The following is a 21,904-nucleotide window of genomic DNA, read 5'->3' on the forward strand; positions in this document are numbered from 1 at the left end:
GGATAATTGTAGCTATTTCACAAGATTATTATGCCTGTTAATATAAGAAATTGTAGGTTTATATCCTCTGACTAATAGTAAGTGGCTTAGTAGATACTAGTTAAATGAATGAATAGATATATAAGTAGATAAACCAAGGAAGGGAAAAACAGACCAGGAAAGAATAAGCAAAAGAAGAAAAAGAGAACTCTCAGTCTTAGGTGGAGAAGGTCAGGTAATTGTAACACATGATGAACTAGAAAATGGAAGCATATACTGTCTCGATGTATGAAATGTAATTTTTATTATTTTGATTATTCTTAGGCAGAAAAGGCTGGCATGGTTCATTTGTTGGATTTCCTAGGTATGATTTTCCTCACAATGATTTGGGCCATTTGTCCTCGAGATAGCTTGGCACTTTTGTGCCAGTGGATACAGTCTAAATTGCAGGAGGTAAGTCTGAGACAATAACTTGAATTGATCATAGCCTCTGGTGAAGATATTTTAATACTACTGTAAAGCAGCAAATCCAGAGATATTTTTACATTTTACTATGAAATATGGGTACGAATTTTTAGTGTCTTATGTTTTCTCGTTTTTAGGGGATATTCTTATATATGAATATTTAAATTAAGGAATACTACATCTCTCAAATGATGGGTATGGAGAGTTAGAAGGGCTTGGCAACTTTTGGCTAATATAATTTTTGAAAATATATTTATTGGTTTTACAGAGAGAAAACCCAGCCACTGACCCTTCCTTTCATAGTAACTGAATGACTCCCAAATTCAGCTGTCCCTTGGTATACAGGACTTCTTGTGGATACCAAAATCTGAGTATGCTCAAGTCCTTGATAAAAAATGGCATGGTATTGGCCGGGCGCCGTGGCTCATGCCTGTAATCTCAGCACTTTGGGAGGCCAAGGTGGGTGGATCACGAAGTCAGGAGATTGAGACCATCCTGGCTAACGTGGTGAAACCCTGTCTCTACTAAAAATACAAAAAAATTAGCCTGGCGTTGTGGCGGGCGCCTATAGTCTCAGCTACTTGGGAGGCTGAGGCAGGAGAATGGCGTGAACCCAGGAGGCAGAGCTTGCTGTGAGCCGAGATCGCGCCACTGCACTCCAGCCTGGGCGACAGAGTGAGACTCCATCTCAAAAAAAAAAAAAAAAAAAAAAAAAAAAGCATGGTGTTTGCATGTAACTATGCACATCCTCTCATATACTTTAAATCATCTCTAGATTACTTGTAATTCAATGTAAATGCTATGTAAATAGTTATTTTACTATATATATTTTTAAGTTATAGTTTTTTAAATTGTTTTTTCGTAGATATTTTCTATCCAAATTGGTTGAATCTACCAGGTGCATAATCCACAGATATAGAGAGCCAACTGTATTTGGGTTTTAATGCGGCACTGTTAAAACCTCTGAACTTTAATGGGCACAGAATTGGCTAAAGCTACTTTGCCACCCTTCCTTCCTTTTCACTCTGTTAAAATATCATTGCTTTGAAAATGCTGAAAGGAAAGTCTTACTAGGTGTTTGTTAACTTTTGTTTTTAGTGCTTATGTATAATAATCATCTCAAAAATGTATTGAGTGCCTCATTTTGTCCAAAACACTGTAATACTGAAAGTAGGTCTTGCAATCTTTATAACTACTTTGTTAACCATGATTTTTTTGTTTTACATCTTTCTTTGAATATTTCCTCTTGTCCCAGGAGGTTTGGTTATTTAGGAACAATCTGTTATTTGTTTATTTAATGATTTGTGGAGTACCCATCAGAGTGCCATCTGGGTGCTGTTTAAATCTAATGCGCAAAATTCTATGAGACAAATTGTTTTTGAGATTGGATAACTAAGTCTATTATTCAGTGTTAACATGTCATTTGGCTTCATTTATATTGAAGTAAAGATTCTTAAAGAGAAAATAAAAGATTGGTTATTCCTTAGGTTGTAGGATCTCATATTTTGAATTTTGTTTCTGTCACTGACCCGCCAGGAAATTAAAAGAATTAGTGTGGTTATTTTCCTGATCTATCTATAGATTGCTTTTTTTTATAATGGAATCAGCAGAGTTGGTCATAAGAAAGATAACATTTATCTATTTCTTTCTTGAAATACTTGATAAATTCTGCCACTTCACTGTAATTCGTCAATGAAAATAAAGTAGGAATGATTCTATTTGAATTATTTTTTCCTAAATCAAGGCCCTCAATAATTTTGGTGACGAGGAGATGTTTCTCTCTAGAAAGTTGCTCACTGTGATTGGAGAGCAGAGAGGAATGTTGATAGTGAAGTCATTAGGGTGTGGGAATTGCTGAGGTTCATCTGTTGTGAGGACCGAATGATACATTTAAAGCAGGATTTCTCAATCTCAGCACTACTCACACTTTGGACTGGATAATTCTTTGTTGTGGGGGAGTTGTCCTGTGCACTGTAGGATGTTTGGTAGCATTTCTGACCCCCATTCCCTAGATGTCAGTAGCTCTCCCTCCTCTCAGTTATGACAGTAATAAATATTTCCAAACATTTGTAAATGTCCCTGGAGGACAAAATCACACTAGGTTTAGAATCATTAATTTAAAGCACTTAGCACAGTACCTGGCACAAATAAGGGCTCAATAAATATGAGCTGTTATTTTTGTTCATTTAATCCCCTCTGCAGCTCTGTGAGCTTGGAACTGTTACTAGCATCATTTTACATATGATACTACTGGGTTTAGCAGGGTTAAACAATTAGCTCAGGGTTAACAATAAGTTAACAGTATTTGGACTTGAACTTAAGTTTCTCTCTTTTTAAAGCCACAGTTTTAAATCCTTATGTTATCAATAGACTTGACGGGGGCACATGCAGCCTGCTCATGGGGAGTGAAGGCACTGTATGATATACATCATTGACCTAAAACAGACTGATTGAAAAGGAAGGAAGTCATTTGTAATGGTCACATACTGTATATCAGATTTATTATATTATTTCAGGCCATCACAGACATGTGGCTACCTTTGAAAGATTGCTTCCCCAATTAATAGCTCTTTTCTCAAAAGTCCTGCCTATTGATTCATCTCCTACAAAGTTTTAGTACTTACTGAAAATTAGAATTTAACTGGAAAGCATTCACATAAATACAAGTAATTAGGAAAATTAAAGTTACTGTATCTATGTGTGTTTTTTATTGAAGTCAGAAGAAAATTTCATTTTCCCAACTAATCAATACTTAGAAAAGAAAAAGGAAATTAAGATAATTTATCAAAGAAAGAGCATTCTGCTATATGGTTAATTTTTTTACTGAAATAAATTGTCTAGTAGTGTCATTGGATATTATATGCCTACGTTTTCTTGATTTTCTTTTAAAACTCAAGGTCAAAATATTCCTTGACCATATTAAAAAGCCTTCATCAATAAGCTTTCTTAGTGAATCCTGTACTCAGTAGGTGGAGACTATAATTGGAAAAATAGAAGTAAATTCCTTATACTGCAGACTGTCAAGAAATTTATAGGCATGACTTCTATCCTTATCATTTTTTAAAGTATTTCTAATCAGGGAAATAAAGGCTGTGTTTATATTTTATATCATGGAGTTATTTTAATGTTAGTAGACAGTATAGGAATTTTATCCTAGATACTCCATGAAACTGTTTTTTAAAAATCTCTCTGTGTTACTCCTTTTTTCATGAAATAAATTGTCTTAATGGAGCTTTTCTGTCATTTCTTCTTAGTATATGTTTAATAGACCATACAGCAGAAAATTGGAGGCTGAAGCTGACAAAATTGGACTACTGCTTGCTGCAAAGGTAAAGTGTTTAGTAGTTGAGAATACATAATGCCCTTCCCAGGCTGAAAGATAAATGTGTGTTATTTTAATGAGGCTTGGCATAAGCAGAGAATGAGACTTGGACTGTATTAGCCCTTTATGCAATTTCTGTTAATCTAGAAATTTGAAGATTGTGGACCTTGAAAGAATGTATAACTGAAGAGTCTCAATTCCCTTCTATATTTGAAGCTGTATTATGCCTTAGACAGAATCCATAAGATTATAGTAATTATCAGGTTCTATTAAAAGAAAGTCAGTTCTTGATTGGAAATAATTTTTTGCGTGTATAAATTTTTTGATTATAGACATGAAACATACAAATTGAAATTTTAAAACATTTGGTTATGTAATGTGTCATCCCCTCTGGCCTTTTAACATTTGTCCCTCTGGAAAGCTAATGCTATCTTTATTTTAGTCCAGTACTCCAATATTTTACCCCTTGCTTCTCTGATCTAAGGAGGCTTTTTGAGTAAACAGGGTGATAGGTAGTTGTTTTCCCCCACTTGAAGATAGGTTGATCCTGTTGTAGCTATGATCTTGGCTAAGCAAACTGATTTTCTACCATTTAAATAAACAGTAGACGAACAGACATTTAGGTTATTTTTGTTGTAGCAGATGGCTTTTTTTTTTTTTTTTTTTGCTAGCCATAGAGAGCAGCTCTGGGCGTTTACTTTTATTTAAGTTGACTTTGTTCCTGTCTACTTAACAGGGCACCTGGCAGCTATTTTTAATTACCTGTGATAACTGAGTGTTATTAGTAGCATTTAAGATTAGAAGTAAAACTGCATTTTAAAAAAATGAATGAAAACAATGCCACTTCACATATTAAATTCAAGTTTTATTTGATCCTTTGTTATGTTTCTGGTAGTTATTAAAACTATTAATCATTTTATTTGAACCTCTCATAAGTTTTATGTATTTAATTTCATAAATCAAGGTATTACTCCTTCACAAAAGCAAAATCAGTTCTTTGAATGTTAAATAAATGTGATTAAGTGAATTATCAGACTGCGTACACTAAGAAATTCCCACATAAGGGGGCCACAGATTGGCTGTATTAAGAATTTCCTAATTTTCATGTACTCCAGTCTGTCAGATTTTCCCGCTATGTTAAGTGTGTTCTGTGTTCTGGTTAGGAAATCTTTGTTTATCTCAGTAAGTTATTCCTGCTTTATTTCTAATAAACTTTACTATTTTTAAAATATATAATATGAGGAAGAGGGCAACATCTTTTTTTTTCCCATATGGATAGCTAATAGACTCAGCACTGTTTATTGAAAAAAGTCACCTTTTTTTCACCAGACTTCAGTGTCTCTTTGTCATAAAGGTGGGAGTATATCTGGGGTCTCTTTCTAGACACACTATTCTGTTCCATTGGCTTGTTTATGTTTCAGCCAGTACCATATTATCACTATAACTTTGTAGTAAGTGTTGATACCTGAAGCTTCTGTCCTCCAGTGTTGTTCTGCAGAATTGATTTGACTCTTCTTGGATCTTTGCATTTCTATATACATTTTAGAAATAGCTTATTAAATTATACATACATAGAAAAACACATGGGGTTTTGATTGGAATTACATTGCATTTATACATGAATTTGGGGACACTTGACTAGTGTCTGTAGTATTGATTCTTCCCATCCATAAATATGATATATTTTCCAGTTTGTTTAGATGTTTAATTTTTCTCGATGTTTTGAAATTTTTTTGTATGTAGGAATTACACATCTTTTGTTAGATTTATTGCTAAGTGTTTGATGTCATGATAAATAGTGTCATTTTTAAAGTAAATTGCTTGTATATAAAAATACAATTGATTTTATAATTGACCTTGTACCCAGCAACCTTTATTTCTTCCTTTCCAATCTGTATACAGTTGACTCTTGAACAGCATGTTTTTGAGCTGTGTAGATCCACTTATACATAGGATTGTTTTCAATAAATATATTGGAAGGTTTTTTGGAAATGTGCAACAATTTGAAAAAACTCACAGGTGAACCATGTAGCTTAGAAATATTGAAAAAATTAAGAAAAAGATATGTCATGAATGCATAAAATACATGTAGATATTAGTCTTTTATAATTTTTTACCATAAAACAAATCGGTTATGAAAATTTATCAAAACGTGTGCCTACACAGACCATACATGGTGCCATTTGCAGTTGAGAGAAATGTAAACAAACATAAAGATGCAGTATTAAATCATAACTGCATAGAATTAACTGTGGTACCTATGGTACTACTCTTATAGTTTTGTATTCACTTCCTGTTGCTAATGCAGTGATCTCAAATATTGTGAATATCTACTTAAAACACCAGAAGACACTAATCATCTCCATGTGAGCAGCTTTCTCTCCAGTAAATTGAGTATCTTAGTAAATGGTCTCTTGCAGTTCTTGCATATTTTTCATTGTGTTTAGTGCAATACTGTAAACACCTTGAATAATACCATGAGACCCATATGAGTTGCTGCTAGTGATACTGGAAATGTTCCTAAGAAGTAAACTCATGATATTACAAGAAAAAGTTGAGTTGCTTGATATATACTGTAGATTGAGGTCTGCAGCTGTGGTTGCCTGCCATTTCAAAATAAACGAATCCAGAATAAGGACCGTTGAAAAAAGGAAAAGAAAATTTGTGAAGTCATAGCTGCAACTCTACCAGCAAGCATGAAAACCTTGCACTTTTTGCGAAAGACTTTTATCTTGTATAGAAGATGCACCTTTTATGTGGGTGCAGGATTGCCATAAGAAAGGCCTATCTATAGACTCTAATATGATTCAAGAAAAAGCAAAGTCATTATATTACAACTTAAAAGGAAGATGAAAGATCTAAAGCTGGAGAATTTAATGCCAGCAAAGGATGGTTTGATAGTTTTAGAGATTTGGCTTAAAAATGTCAAGATAACAGGAGAAGCAGCTTCTGCTGACCAAGAGGCAGCAGATGCATTCCCACATGCTTTAAGAAAATCATTAAGGAGAAAGAATAGCTGCCGGAACAGGTTTTTAATGCAGATGAAAGTGTGCTATTCTGGAAAAAAGATAATGCCATAAAGGACATTTATTAGTGAGCATCAAGATTTAAGGCAGAAGGGATATGCTAACTCTACTGTTTTGAGGAAATGGAGTTGAATTTCTAAGTACTTTCCTTATCTATAAAGCTGGTAACCCCTGAGCCTCTAAGGAAAAAGATAATACCAGCTGCCAGTCTTTTGGTTGTAAAGCAAAAAGGCCTGCTACACAATGAGAACGCTTTTTCTGGATTGGTTCCATCCATGCTTTGTTCCTAAAGTTAAGAATTATCTTGCCAGTAAAGGCTGCCAGTTCTTTTTTTCTTTTTTTGAGATGGAGTCTCGCTCTGTCACCCAGGCTGGAGTGCAGTGGTGTGATCTCGGCTCACTGCAAGCTCTGCCTCCCAGCTTCACGCCATTCTCCTGCCTCAGCCTCCCGAGTAGCTGGAATTACAGGCACCCACCACCACGCCTGGTTAATTTTTTGTGTTTTTAGTAGAGACAGGGTTTCACCGTGTTAGCCAGGATGGTCTCGATCTCCTGACCTCGTGATCTGCCCGCCTTGGCCTCCCAAAGTGCTGGGATTACAGGCGTGAGCCACTGCGCCCGGCCAGGACTGCCAGTTCTTTTTACATTCTCAATTCCTCTGGTCACCTGGAACCCCATGAGTTCAACACTGAAGGTGTCCAAATGGTCTACTTGCCCCCAAACACAACATTCCTAGTTGAGTCTCAGATCAGAGGGCCATAAGGACCTTTAAGGCTCAGTACAACAGGGTACTTTAGGGAAAGGTTGTTACTGCTATTGAAGAGAACCCCGATAGAACATTATGAAAGTCTGTAAGGTTTACACCACTGAAGATTCCATCATTGTTATAGAAAAAGCCATGAAAGCCATCAAGTCTGAAATAATAAATTGTTGATGAAGCAAACTATCCAGATGTTGTGCGTGACCACACAGAGCCAGTCAAGGAAATGATGAAAAGATTATGGATATGGCAAAAAAGGTGGGGAGTGAAGGGTTTCAAGATACAGATCTTAGAGAAGTTCAAGAGCTAATAGAAACACCTTATCAGGGGAATTAACCATGGATGACTTGATGGAGATGAGTGCTTCCAAAATGGTGCCAGGTAGAAAAGACATAGTAGTGCCAGAAAACAAATTGACATTAGACAATCTAGCAGAAGGATTCTGATTATTCAAGACTACTTTTGACTTATTTTACGACAGAAATTACAAAGTATCTCCATTAAGTTACACTGATTGTGCCTGCCTTTCCTGTCTCCCGTTCTACCTCTGCCACCCCTGGAACTGCAAGACCAACTCTCCTCTTCCTTCTCAGTCTACTCAATGTGAAGACAAGGATGGAGACATTTATGATGATCCACTTCCACTTAATGAATAGTAAATATATTTTCTCTTCCTTATGGTTTCCTTAATAACATTTTCCTTTCTCTAGCTTATTTTATTGTAAGAATACAGTATATAATACATATAACATACAAAACGTGTTAATTTACTGTGTTACTGGCAAGGTCCACAGTAGGCTATTAGTAGTTAGGTTTTGGGGGAGTCAAATGTTACATGGGGATTTTTGACTGCACAGAGGGGTCAGTGCCCTTAACCTCCATGTTGTTCAAGGGTCAACTGTACTTTTTAATTTTTGCTTTATTGCAATAGCCAAAAACTTTAGTACAAAGTTGGTGATGGGCAACTTTGTATCTCCCTGATCTTAGGGGCAAGAAAGCATTCAGTATTTCACCATTATGATGTTTGTTGTAAGCTTTTTATAGATACTTTTTTATCAAATGAAAGAGTTGCTCTTCCATTTCTAATATCCTAAGATTTAAAAAAATTATGTATATATATTAAATTTTATCAAATGCATTTTCTGCACTTTTTCTTCAACTTTAAAGTTCCAGGGTACATGTGCAGATGTGCAGGTTTGTTACGTTAATAAATATGTGTCACAGTGGTTTGCTGCACAGATCAACTCATCACCTAGGTATTAAGCCCAGCATCTATTAGCTATTCTTCCTGATGTTCTCCTTCCCCCTGCATTTTCTGCCTATATTGAGATGATTATATGATTTTTCTCCTTTAATCTGTTATTGGGCAAATTACATTAATTTTTTTTAAAGTTAAGTTACATTTTTGGGGAAATATACCTAATTTTGTCAATTATCCCTTAATATATTGCTAGAATTGGTTTAATGCTTAGTTTAGAATGTTTATCTCTATGTTCAAAGGAGATAGTTGCCTAGAATTTTCTTTTCTTGTAATGTCCTGTCAGGTTTTGGAATCAAAGTTATGCTGGCCTCATAAAATTGATCAGGGAAGTGTTCTTCATTTTCTCTTCTCCAGAAGAGTTTTTGTAAGATTAGCCATATTTATTTTTTAAACGTTTGGAGAATTCCTGGGTAAAGCCATATGGGCCTGAAGATTTCTTCATGAGTTTGTCTTTAATTATGGATTCAGTCTCTTTAATAGATATAGAACTATTCAGATTTTTCTATTTCTTGTTTCGGTTTTTGTAGTTTTTCTAGGAATTTTTGTTTAATTTTCAAAATCATTGGCATGAAGTTGTTTTAATATACTCTTATTATATTTTAATGTCTGTAGGATACCTGTTATTTTACATGTATCTTTTAAATGTCCCCTTTGTTAATATTGGTGATCTTTGTCTTGTCTTTTTTTTGCTAGATTTTATCACTTTCATCAATCTTTTCAAAACCATCTTTTGGGTTTGCTTATTGTCTCTATTATATAATTGTTTTCTGTTATGTCGGTTACCATTTTTTTTCATTATTTTATTCTGCATTCATTTTTTGGGTTTCATATGTTGTTCTTTCCCTAACTTAAGATGAATACTACCATCATTTATTTTAAACTCTTTTTTTTTCTAGTACATACATTTAAGGCCGTACATTTTCCTCTGAGAGCATCTTTACTTGTCATGTTGCAAGGGTTGATATGTTATTTTTTCTTCAGTTTAAAATGTATTCTTGTTTTCGCTGTGGTTTCTTCTTTGGCCCATGGGTTATTTAGAAGTATATTGCTTAGTTTTTGAACATTTGATGATTTTAAAGTTACCTTTTGTTTTCGATTTCTAGCTTAGTTACACTCTGATTGGATAATATACTGAATGATTGGAATCCTTTGAAAAGGGTTGGGTCTTGCTTTGTGGCTCAGGATGTGATCAATTTTGTCAAAATGATGTGCACTTGAAAGTGGATCCTGCCATTGCGGGTGCAGTGTTCTGTGGATGTCAGTTTTGCCAAGTGTGTTAATTTTGTTGTTTCAGATCTTCTATATTCTTGCTGATTTTTTTTCCTTTTTTTTGTAGTTATCAAGAGAGGTTTGGTAATATTTCATTATGGTTGTAGATTTTTCTTTTTTCCTTTTAGGGCTATTAATTTTTGCCGTGTACATCTTAAAAGTATCTTTAATATACATACTTGTTAGATTGTTAGATTTTCCTAGTGGATTGATCCTTTTCTTGCAATAAAATCACTGTCTCTAGTAATACTTCTTGCCTAATGTCCACTTTTTCCTTTTAGTATTGTTATTTCAGCTTTCTTTCAGTTAGTGCTTGCATGGTAAATCTTTAATATTCTGATTTTCAAACTTCCTGTGTTCTTGTGTGTGTAGCCCTTGTAAACAGAACATTGCTGTTGTTTTTATCTTTGCCCTTTTCTGGGGAAAAGTTAATCTATTTGTTTAATTTGCATTTCTTATTTGTAATTATTTATATAATGTGGAACATTTTTATGTGTCTATTGGCACTTCATTTATATTCCTTTGTGAATTATCTTCTCAGATATTTTTCCCATTTTCAAATTGGGCAAAGAAGTTTGTGTTCTTATTCTTGAGTTGTAGGAGTTTTTCACATACGTGCTAGGTGCAAGTTCTTTGTCAGATATGTGTCTTGCAAGTGTTTTCTTTCATTCTGTGGCTTGCTCTTTTATTTTTTATTTTTTTCAACGTTTAGGTTCCAGGGTATATGTGCAGGTCTGTTATGTGGGTAAATTGCACGTTGCTAAGATTCGGTGTACAAATGATCCTCTCCCCGAGGTAGTGAGCATGGTACCCAAAAGGTGGTTTTTCAACCCTTGCTCCCCTCCTTCCCCCTTCCCTCTGGTAGTTGCCAGTGTCTGTTGTTCCCATGTTTGTGTCCATGTGTAGTCAATGTTTAGCTCCTACTTATGAGTGAGAACATGCAATAGGTTAATCACTTAACCTCTGACTGTCCATGTATCAGAATGTATGTTTTCCACTACCTATCTTGAAGTTCATTAATCTTATTTTTAGCTGTATTTGTTCTACATTAAATTCGTATTTGAGTTTTAAATTTCAGTTACTTTGTCTTTTCATTCCAGAATATCCCTTTGATGCTCTTTTATAAATTTCACTTCTCTGGTGAAATTCTCCATTTTGTCATATGTTTCTTTGTTTATATTTTCTTGAATATGTTAATCATATTTTTTAAAAAAAATTCATGTTTCTTAACTCTAATCTCTGTATTATAGCTGGGTCCGTTTCTGTTGTCTGTTTTTGGCTTTGGTCTTGTTTGTTGGCATGGTTGCTTATTTTTGATTGAATGCTGGATATTTCATATAAACAGTTCTGTTGGCTCTGAATGATATTTTTTTTTTCCATCAGAGGTATTCTCTGTGCTAAGTGGTCACTTAGAGCATAGCAGATCTCTTCACACATTCAGAGCCTGAGGTGAGTTTGCATAGGCTGGGATGATGAGCTCTACTGTGATTATAGGACAGCGATCTAGCTCTTTCTTTGGGGAAGCTTCCCATAGAATATATATTGGCCTTTCCTCTGTGGTCATTCACGTGTCTGCAGATGAATCCTGTAAAAACTGGCTGTTGGATGTACCCCATTTACCCTGATGTGATTACTATACATTTCATGCCTCTATCAAAATATCTCATGTAACCCATAAATATATAACCTACCAAGTGCCCACAAAAATAAAAAACAAGTAAAAAATCTGGTTTGTCAGTGTTTGAGGATTGGCAGTGGAAAAGGGAGTAGGGTTTTCCCATTCATTGTGGAGACTTTTAAAAATTCTCTGTTATGACCCTTATACCTCAACCTTTCTTTCTTGGAAGTCAAATACTAAATCTTTCTGGGGTCTCTGTAGTGTGGGGTAATCAATCAATTGCCAAAGAAGCGAGCAATAAGTGTAGAGATAAGGCATGAACTCTGGAACTATACTGCCAAGTTTGAGAATCTGCTTTCCCAGAGAGAGTACTAGCTGTGTGATTATGATCAAGTTATTTATCCTTTTTGTGCCTCAACTTTTCTCATCTGTAGGATAGGAACAGTATTGGACCTATCTCATACACTTAATATAATTAAAATTCTTAGAGCTCGTGTCTTTTAATCATTTATCTTAAAAGGACTGTCTGCTGTCTCCTCTTCTTTATTTCACAGATACATTATCTCAAACCCAGTATGTTCAATATTAAATTCTTAATTTCTCCCTACATGTGTTTTTCTTCTGGTCTCCCTTTTCCCAATGAATATACTACCCTCTATTCAGTTGCTTTTGGAAAAAAAACCCTGGAGTCCTCCTTAGTTATTCGTTCTTTATCATTTACTCTTAATTTTTTCACCAAGTCCTGGCAGTTCTATCTATAAAATATATCTCAGTATGTTCCCATCTCCAGTACTAGCATCTTTTACCTAAACTTCTGTACCAGGCTCATGATAGCTTTCATTGACTCCAGTCCTACTCCCCTCCATTCCATTCTCCACCCTGCCACAAGTAAGAAACAGATCCAGTAAGCTATGATGATATTCTCTTTTCTTTTTTCTTCTCTTCTCTTCTCTTCTCTTCTCTTCTCTTCTCTTCTCTTCTCTTCTCTTCTCTTCTCTTCTCTTCTCTTCTCTTCTCTCCCCTCTCCCCTCTCCCCTCTCCCCTCTCCCCTCTCCCCTGTCCGCTCTCCACTCTCCCCTCTCCTCTTTTCTTTTCTTTCTGACGGAATTTCACTTTTGTTGCCCAGGCTGGAGTGCAATGGCGCGATCTCAGCTCACAGCAACCACCACCTCCTGTGTTCAAGCGATTCTCCTGCCTCAGCCTCCTGAGTAGCTGGGATTACAGGCATGTGCCACCATGCCTAGCTAATTTTGTATTTTTAGTTGAGACGGGGTTTCTCCATGTTGGGCAGGCTGGTCTCGAACTCCCAACCTCAGGTGACCCACCCACTTTGGCCTCCTAAAGTGCTGGGATTACAGGCGTGAGCCACTGTGCCCGGCCTGATACTCACTTTCTTAAGATAAGGCTTTAAGAAGACATTGACCAGAATTTTCCTCCAGACTTTTCCCTTTCTCACCTGACCAATCCCCTACTTTGGATTGACATTTAACATTAATACAATCAGAAGACAGTTTGTCAGATGAGTAGGTTGCGAAAATTTTCTCCCATGTTGTAGGTTGCCTGTTCACTCTGATGGTAGTTTCTTTTGCTGTGCAGAAGCTCTTTAGTTTAATTAGATCCCATTTGTCAATTTTGGCTTTGGTTGCCATTGCTTTTGTTGTTTTGGACATGAAGTCCTTGCCCACGCCTATGTCCTGAATGGTAATGCCTAGGTTTTCTTCTAGGGTTTTTATGGTTTTAGGTCTAACGTTTAAATCTTTAATCCATCTTGAATTGATTTTTGTATAAGGTGTAAGGAAGGGATCCAGTTTCAGCTTTCTACATATGGCTAGCCAATTTTCCCAGCAGGGCTAATATCCAGAATCTACAATGAACTCAAACAAATTTACAAGAAAAAAACAAACAACCCCATCAAAAAGTGGGCGAGGGACATGAACAGACACTTCTCAAAAGAAGACATTTATGCAGCCAAAAAACACATGAAAAAATGCTCATCATCACTGGCCATCAGAGAAATGCAAATCAAAACCACTATGAGATATCATCTCACACCAGTTAGAATGGCAATCATTAAAAAGTCAGGAAACAACAGGTGCTGGAGAGGATGTGGAGAAATAGGAACACTTTTACACTGTTGGTGGGACTGTAAACTAGTTCAACCATTGTGGAAGTCAGTGTGGCGATTCCTCAAGGATCTAGAACTAGAAATACCATTTGACCCAGCCATCCCATTACTGGGTATATACCCAAATGACTATAAATCATGCTGCTATAAAGACACATGCACACGTATGTTTATTGCGGCATTATTCACAATAGCAAAGACTTGGAACCAACCCAAATGTCCAACAATGATAGACTGGATTAAGAAAATGTGGCACATATACACCATGGAATACTATGCAGCCATAAAAAATGATGAGTTCATGTCCTTTGTAGGGACATGGATGAAATTGGAAACCATCATTCTCAGTAAACTATCGCAAGAACAAAAAACCGAACACCACATATTCTCACTCATAGGTGGGAATTGAACAATGAGATCACATGGACACAGGAAGGGGAATATCACACTATGGGGACTGTGGTGGGGAGGGGGGAGTGGGGAGGGATAGCACTGGGAGATATACCTAATGCTAGATGACGAGTTAGTGGGTGCAGCGCACCAGCATGGCACATGTATACATATGTAACTAACCTGCACAATGTGCACATGTACCCTAAAACTTAAAGTATAATAAAAAAAAATAAAAAATAAAAAAAAGATACACACACAGAATGTAATAGTAAAATAAACAGGTAAATAAAGAGGGAAGGTTGAAAATTGAACAAAAAAAAAAAAAGAAGACAGTTTGATCTTACAGACCTAGGTGCTAGCTCTTCTCTGATCCATTATGATGATTTTCATTTATTAATTGAATGTAATTAACTTCCAGATTATAGGGATACATAATATCTTCATGACATTAGAATTCAAGAGACAGAAATTTAATAAATAATTTTAACAAAGTTTGAAGTATTATGAATTGGAGATACAGGAAACATTCATTCTATGGGAGAATGTAGCAGAGATGTAACTTGAGGGATCTCTCAAGTTACATCAAATTACATAGGAAAACTTAGTCTTGGGATTAGACTGAGAAAGAAATAGATAAAATGGAGATCTGAAAGATAAATAGTAATTATCCTGATGAAGATGTTGATAGGTGTGGTGTTTGGCATGGTGTGTTCAAAGGCAAGAGAAACGATGGCTTATTCCAGGAATTGAAAATTTGTTGTGGTTAAAATGTCAACAGAATTCAAGAGCACCAATGGCAACAGATAAAACTGAAGGATAGGCAGAAACTTCTTTATTAGCAATTTTAAGGATTTTACACCTTGTCTAGCATAGGGGTCAGGACTTTGGGTTCAGTAGTCCAGATGTGTGTTTGAGCTCTTGTCTCCTCCACATGACTGTAGCAAATCACTTAACCTCTTCAAATCTGTTTTGTAGTCTGAATAGTGAGAATAATGATAGTACTTCCATCAAAGAGTTATTTTGGGTATCCTGGACTTGATTCTTATTGTGGCTTGTATCCTTTTTTTGGACCTTGATGCATCAGACTCCCTTGACTTCTTGCCATTGTAGCATTCAAATCATGTCAACATAATCCTCCTTTTCCTAATTCTCTCCTTCCTAGGCAACCTTCTGATTACAGCCTGGCTTCCTCTGTAGCATGCCTAAAAGGGAGAGAAAGTCCTGACCCAAGGACATAGATGCATGTGCTCTTGCTGGTTTGGGCAGCTGTAGTTATCTCTGTAAATTAAGAAGTTGGCATTCTGATTTTATGTCAATCTTGTGAGCTTGGTTACTGGGAACTATTTCTGAGAGATGGTTCTATTGGTCATATGCAGTCCCATTGCATTTATGAGGTTTCAACATGCAAAATTCACAAAAACGATGTTACTCATGAAGCCTCTTTCAAAGTAGGCAGCCCACTTTCCCTAGGGTTCTCTGCTGCTCCTCTGCTACTGGCTATGAGTGATTTTATTGTGCAAATTTATGTTTTTATAGGAGTTCTTTTAATTTTTCATTTGGAAGGCGTTTGTCATTATATAAATTATCAGAATGATTAATATAGAATTAGTAATAACTGGTAAGACCAACATGTAAATTAAGCATAGAATAACAAGCTGTTCAGTCTTCAGCTGACAAAAGAGGTCCTGTTAAGTATTTGATCTTTTGGGGTATGAATATTCATTTGTCACTGTAAAGAGCCTTTGACACTTTGCAGTCATTATAGAAATGACTTTTTAAAAATTTCACAAGCAACTAAACTATCAGTTTTAATTTTTTCATAACAATTTCTTAAGTTTGGAAAAGAAAACTGATTTTCTTTTAGTGGTTCTGAACTGGGGTAGCCTTCTAGGATGACACTGTGTATGATTGTTTTTGATTGTCACAGTTATTGGGGAAGTGGGGGGAATTATTGATGTTTAATGGGAGGGAAATGGGGATAATAAATATCCTATAGTGGCCTGGAAAGCACTCACTGGGAGTAATCCCCAAAGCCTGTTAAGTGGTCCTTTTGGGAAACACGGCCTGCTAGTTTCCTCAAGTAACGTGAGATAACTGTGCCAATAGCACCATCTAGTGAGGGCATTAGGTAATAAGCAAAATCTACTTTTCATCACAGAAATGAGAAAATTTCAAATTCTAAACTTTATTTAAAATAGTACCTTGTAGAATCATAGACTTTTAGAGCAGGAAGGAAAATTGGAGCTAATTTAATCTACCTTCTCATTTTACAGATAAGAAAACCAGAGTCTAAAGATGTGAAGTGATTTATCTAATAACCTATACCTAGTTAGTAGGAAGACCCTTAGTTCTTATTTTTCAGGTTAGTATTCTGAGCTTTCATCACAGCAAAGTATCTTTGTGTTTTATTTGGGTTACTGTTTTAGGTTCTTTGCTTAATGATTCTTTTAAGAAAGAAAAGAATCAGTAAGTAAGGAGACCATCTTATTTAATAGGTATGTTGTAAAGTAACTTTCATAATGCATACATTATTTGGAACTTAATTTTATCACCCAGAAAAATGAGACAGGCTTATGTGTATTCATCTGATTTTTCATTGCTATAATTTCAGCTGTTGAGTCTTATGATAAAACTTTACCTAAGATAGAGGGAAAAAAGTAACATGAAAATTTATTAAAACTTAATTTATTATATTGATTGGTGAAATGACCTGCTGGCAATCAAAAGATGCAGAAAATTGAGCAAAAAATTAAGATTAAATGACCAACATATGTCTTTCATTTTTATGTTAGAGCACATGAAGTATTTTTGATAAGTTTTCTCTTGGTGTGAGGGATTGGCAAATACTGAGAATGGCTTAGCTGAAATTATCTCAAGATTATGTTGCATTTAGTTGGAAAAGAGCAATTTTAAATTATTTCCTGGAAAAATGTTGTTTAGAGAATAAGTGGGTTACAAAATAAAATGAGCTTTAAGAAGTGATGCCATCAGCAATATTGGAAAATGATGAACCTATGGAAGTATGTGAGACTGAAATGAACTAGTTTCTGGTAGATGATGACAATGATGATTGTAGTGTATAATAATCAATAACATTTTTAATGTGCTGGGCACTGTCCTGAGTGTATTACATGTGTTTATTTTTTTGATCTTCATAACAACCCTGTGAGGTATAGGTAAACCTGAGGGATGGAGGAGTTAAGTAACTTGGCAAAGCTCTCATAGACAGTAAGGTTTCCCTCTCCCAAAGTGGAGGTACATTCATTTCTGAAAGGGAACTTTCCATCTTGTATTTGCCTGCTGGAAACAGTTTTGGATTTCTGCAGTATTGCCTCTAAAATAATGATCATTTTTATATCTGTTTTGGTCCCTTTAAATCTTATAACAGCCTCAGTGTATTTTTCTAGCTGTAGGAGCCCAGCTCCCCCTGCCACAATCCTTTGTAGTATTGTCTCAGATGATTGTTTTACCTATCACATGTCTATGTGGAATACAGGAGAGGATGCTACAATGACTGGGACAAGTGTAGGGTGTTAATGGTTTCCTAAAAAAAGATTCAGATTCATTCAGTGTCAGGATTTACCTTTGGAAGGGGGTGATGGCTAACAGGAGCTTTGTTGGAGTGTCTAGTGAATACAGACAGCAAAATTCAGAGATACTTTTCATCTTTGCATTTCTAATGAAAACGTTGGCTACAGGTAACGGTACAGTTAGGCTTTTACTTGGTCTAGATCTATTTATACATATTTCTCTAGTATTGTTTTGGCATTGGGAAATGGTGAAATTATAAGAACAATTTTTATACTGCTGTATTCTTTATGAATATCATATCCCACTGAGTTTATAATTTAATAGTAGCAAATTCTTTCTCAATATGTTCCTTAATGCATATTCATATACATTTATATTCTCTGGATTGTACTAGAACCTTCTTGTAAATTCATGACATCATCACTTAGGACCAAACATAGCATTTTGCAATTACCATAGGCCTCCAGTTGCTCACCAGGGGAAAGGAAGGTAGAAATAGTGTCTGCTATGTTCTGAGTCCTGGACTGGCTGCTTTGCAAGAATTATCACATTTTAACTTGACAATTCACTGCTTTAATTTAGTTTTACAGATGAATCTGAGACTCCTAGAGACTAAATTATTGACCCAGGGGCAAAAACTCTGTCACCAGACTACTTGGGTTCAAATTATGGCTCTGTCACTTACTAGCTGTTTGAGCTTTGTCAAGTTATGTAGTCACCATGGATCTTGGTTTCTTCATCTAATCTGTAAAGTGAGGGTCATAACAGTACTTACCACATGAGGTTGTTATGAGGATTAAATGAGTTAATATAATGTGTTAATATTTGTAATACACTTAAAACAATGCTTGGCATGTGGTGTCATATAAGTGACTGTTAATAAATAAAATAATCAGTATTTTGAACCCAGATATTTCTGATTCTAAAACCTGTAGTCTCTCCATTATCTTAGTTTACAGTCTCAAAAAATATTCTAGGACCAAAGTATTTCACTGACACATATTTTCTTATGTTTCTCTGGCCAGCGGTAGCCGTTATTAGTTCTGTTTTTAAGAAGGAAAGGTTACCTAGAGTCTAATTCTTTCTTCGTGTACTTACAGTTGCTTAATAAGTTATTTAGTTCAGTTCAATAATTTTATTGAAGCAATGAGTTAGACTGAATTAGTTGCTGTATTAGTCCATTTTCACAGTGCTGTAAAGAAATACCCAAGACTGGGTAATTTATAAAGGAAAGAGGTTTAATTGACTCACAGTTCTCCATGGCTGGGGAGGCCTCAGGAAACTTATAATCATGGTGGAAGGGGAAGCAGGTATGTCTTACATAGCAGAAGAGAGAGAGAGTGTGTAAGAGCAGGGAAAACTGCCTTTTAAAACCATCAGATCCCATGAGAACTCACTCAGTATCATGAGAACAGCATGGGGGAACTGCTGTCATGATCCAGTCACCTCCTACCAAGTCCCTCCCTCGACACATGGGAATTACAATTTGGATGACAGTTGTTGACGAGATTTGGGTGGGGACACAGCCAAACCATATCAGTTGCTTAATAAGTTCTTAGTTTTCTATAATACTTTTCATGAAGCAAAAGAGTTAGACTTTTGATAAACTGAGTATTTATTTTAAAAATGCCTTTATTTGGTCTATCATTACTTTTTTTCTCTTTTTTAGTAAGTACATTTAACATGAGATCTACCCTCTTAAATTTATAATTTTACAATACATACTTAACTATAGGCACATGTTGTATATCAGATCTCTAGATCTTATTCATGTTGCAGAACTGAGACTTTATATCTATTGAATAGCAACTCCTCATTTCCTCCTACTTCCACTCCCTGACAAACACTATTCTATTTTCTACTTCTACAAGCTTGCTACTTTAGATACATACCACATGTAAGTGGAATCGTCTAGTATTTGTCCATTTGTGACTGGCTTATTTCACTTAGCTTAATGTCCTCAAGGTTTATCCGTATTGTTGCACATGACAGGATTTCCTTTTTTAAGGCCAAATAATATTTCGATGTATGTTTATACCACATTTTCTTAATCTGTTCATTCGTTGATGAACATTCAGGTTGTTTCCACATCTTGGCTATTGTGAATAATGCTGTAATGAATGTGGAGTGCAAATCCCTTTGAGATCCTGATTTCAACTCTTGGATAAATATCCAGAAGTAGGATTTCTGAATCATAATGATAGTTCTTTTTAAAAATTTTTTGAGTAATCTTCATACTGTTTTTCATAAAGTCCACACCATTTTATATTCTCACTGACAGTGTACAAGAGTTCCAGTTTCTTCACATCCTTGCCAACACTTATGTCTCTTTTTTTCAATGATAGATAACCTAACAGGTGTAAGGTAATATTTCATTGTGATTTCAGTTTGCATTTCCCTGATGATTAGTGATATTGAACATTTTTTCTAATACTTGTTACCTACTTTTGAATGTCTTTTTTGAAGAAATGTCTATTGAGATCCTTTGCCTGTTTTTTTAAATTGGGTTTTTTGCTATTGAGTTGTAGAAATTCTTTATATATTTTAGAAATTAACTGTTTATCAGTTATTTGGTATACAAATGGTTTTTCCCATTCTGTAGATTGCCTTTCACTCTGTTTCCTTAGCTGTGCAGAGCTTTTTGGTAGTTCCACCTGTCTATTTTTGCCTTTTGTTTCCTGTGCTTTTGGTGTCATATTCACAAAATCATTGCCAAGACCAAAGTCATGAAACTTTTCCCTTATATTTTCTTCTAGGAGTTTTATAGTTTTAGGTCTTACATTTAAATCTTTAATCCATTTTTAGTTGGTTTTTGTATGTAGTGTAAGATAAGGGTCCAGTTTCATTCTTTTGCATGTGAATATTCAGTTTTTCTAGCACCATTTGTTGAAGAGACTGCTCTTTCCTCCTTGTGGGGGGAGGGGTGTGTGTATGTGTTTGTTTTTGAGACAGGGTCTTGCTCTGTTACCCAGGCTGGAGTGCAGTGATGTGATCACAGCTTACTCTAGCCTCGACTTCCCAGGCTCAGGTGATCCTCCCACCTCAGCCTCTTGGTGCACAGGCGTGTACCATCACACCTGCCTAAATTTTTGTAGAGATGGTTTCACCATGTTGCCCAGGTTGGTCTTGGACTCCTGGTCTCAAGCAATCTGTGTGCCTCAGGCTCCCAAACTGCTGGGATCACAGATATGAACCACCATGCCTGGCCTCCCATTGTATATTTTTGGTACCCTCATCAAAGATGTGTATTTTTGTGGGCTTAATTTTGGGCTCTCTATTCTGTTCCATTCATTTAACGGTTATCTTTCTGCTAATACTATACTGTCTTAATTACTGTAGCTTTGTAATATATTTTGAAATCAGGAAGCATGATGCCTCTAGTCTTACTCTTTTTCAAGATTGCTTTGGCGATTTGGGGTTAGTTGTGGTTCCATGTGAATTTTAGGATCTTTTTTTCTGTTTCTATAAGAAAAGTGCCAATGGGATTTTCATAGAGATCTCATTGAATCTGTAGATCACCTTGGGTGGTATGGATATTTTAACAATATTAAGTCTTACAATCCATGAACATGGGATGTCTTTCCATTTATTTGAGTTGTCTTTAATTTCTTTCATCAGTTTTTTTTAGATACTTTTTAGTGTAGAAGGCTTTCACCTCCTTAGTTTGGTTTAATAAGTATTTTATTCTTTTTAATGTTCCTGTAAGTGGAATTGTTTCTTAATTTCCTGTTTGGATAGTTTGTTGTTAGTGTGTAGAACGTAACTGATTTTTGTACGCTGATTTTTGTATCCTAACTTTACTGAATTTATTTGTTAGTTCTAGCGGGTTTTTTTGTGTGTGTGTGGAGTCTTTAGTTTTCTACTTATAAGATCATATCATCTGCAAATCATTTTACTTCTTTCTTTCTGATTTAAATGCCTTTTATTTCTTTCTCTTGCCTCATTGCCCTGGCTAGGACTCCCAGGGCTGTATTGAACAGAAGTGGCAAGATTGAGCATTCTTGCCTTGTTCCTAGACTTAGAGGAAAAAATTTTTGTTTTTCACCATGAAGTGTGATGCTAGTTGTGGGCTTTTCATATATAGCTATAATTATGTCGAGATAATTTTTTTCTATTTCTAGTGTTTGAAAGTTTTTATTATGAAAGAATGTTTAAT

The 21,904-nt window shown here is 35.5% G+C and overlaps 1 protein-coding gene across 26 annotated transcripts in view; it reads left to right on the plus strand.

Annotated features, from left to right (window-relative positions):
- OMA1 (OMA1 zinc metallopeptidase) overlaps window positions 1-21,904 on the plus strand; it is a 263,442-nt gene that overhangs the window by 17,288 nt on the left and 224,250 nt on the right. For 25 of the 26 annotated variants that reach the window (XM_063600910.1, XM_063600963.1, XM_055092094.2 and 22 more), the window contains 2 exons: window positions 304-432; window positions 3,699-3,773. In XM_063600910.1, coding sequence (XP_063456980.1) covers window positions 304-432; window positions 3,699-3,773 — 204 coding nt within the window. Of the gene's footprint in view, window positions 1-303; window positions 433-3,698; window positions 3,774-8,120; window positions 8,207-21,904 lie in introns of all 26 variants that reach the window. The other variant, XM_063600912.1, reaches the window with a different exon arrangement.

Source organism: Pan paniscus, chromosome 1 (assembly GCF_029289425.2).
Source record: "Pan paniscus chromosome 1, NHGRI_mPanPan1-v2.0_pri, whole genome shotgun sequence".
Classification (NCBI taxonomy): domain Eukaryota; kingdom Metazoa; phylum Chordata; class Mammalia; order Primates; family Hominidae; genus Pan; species Pan paniscus.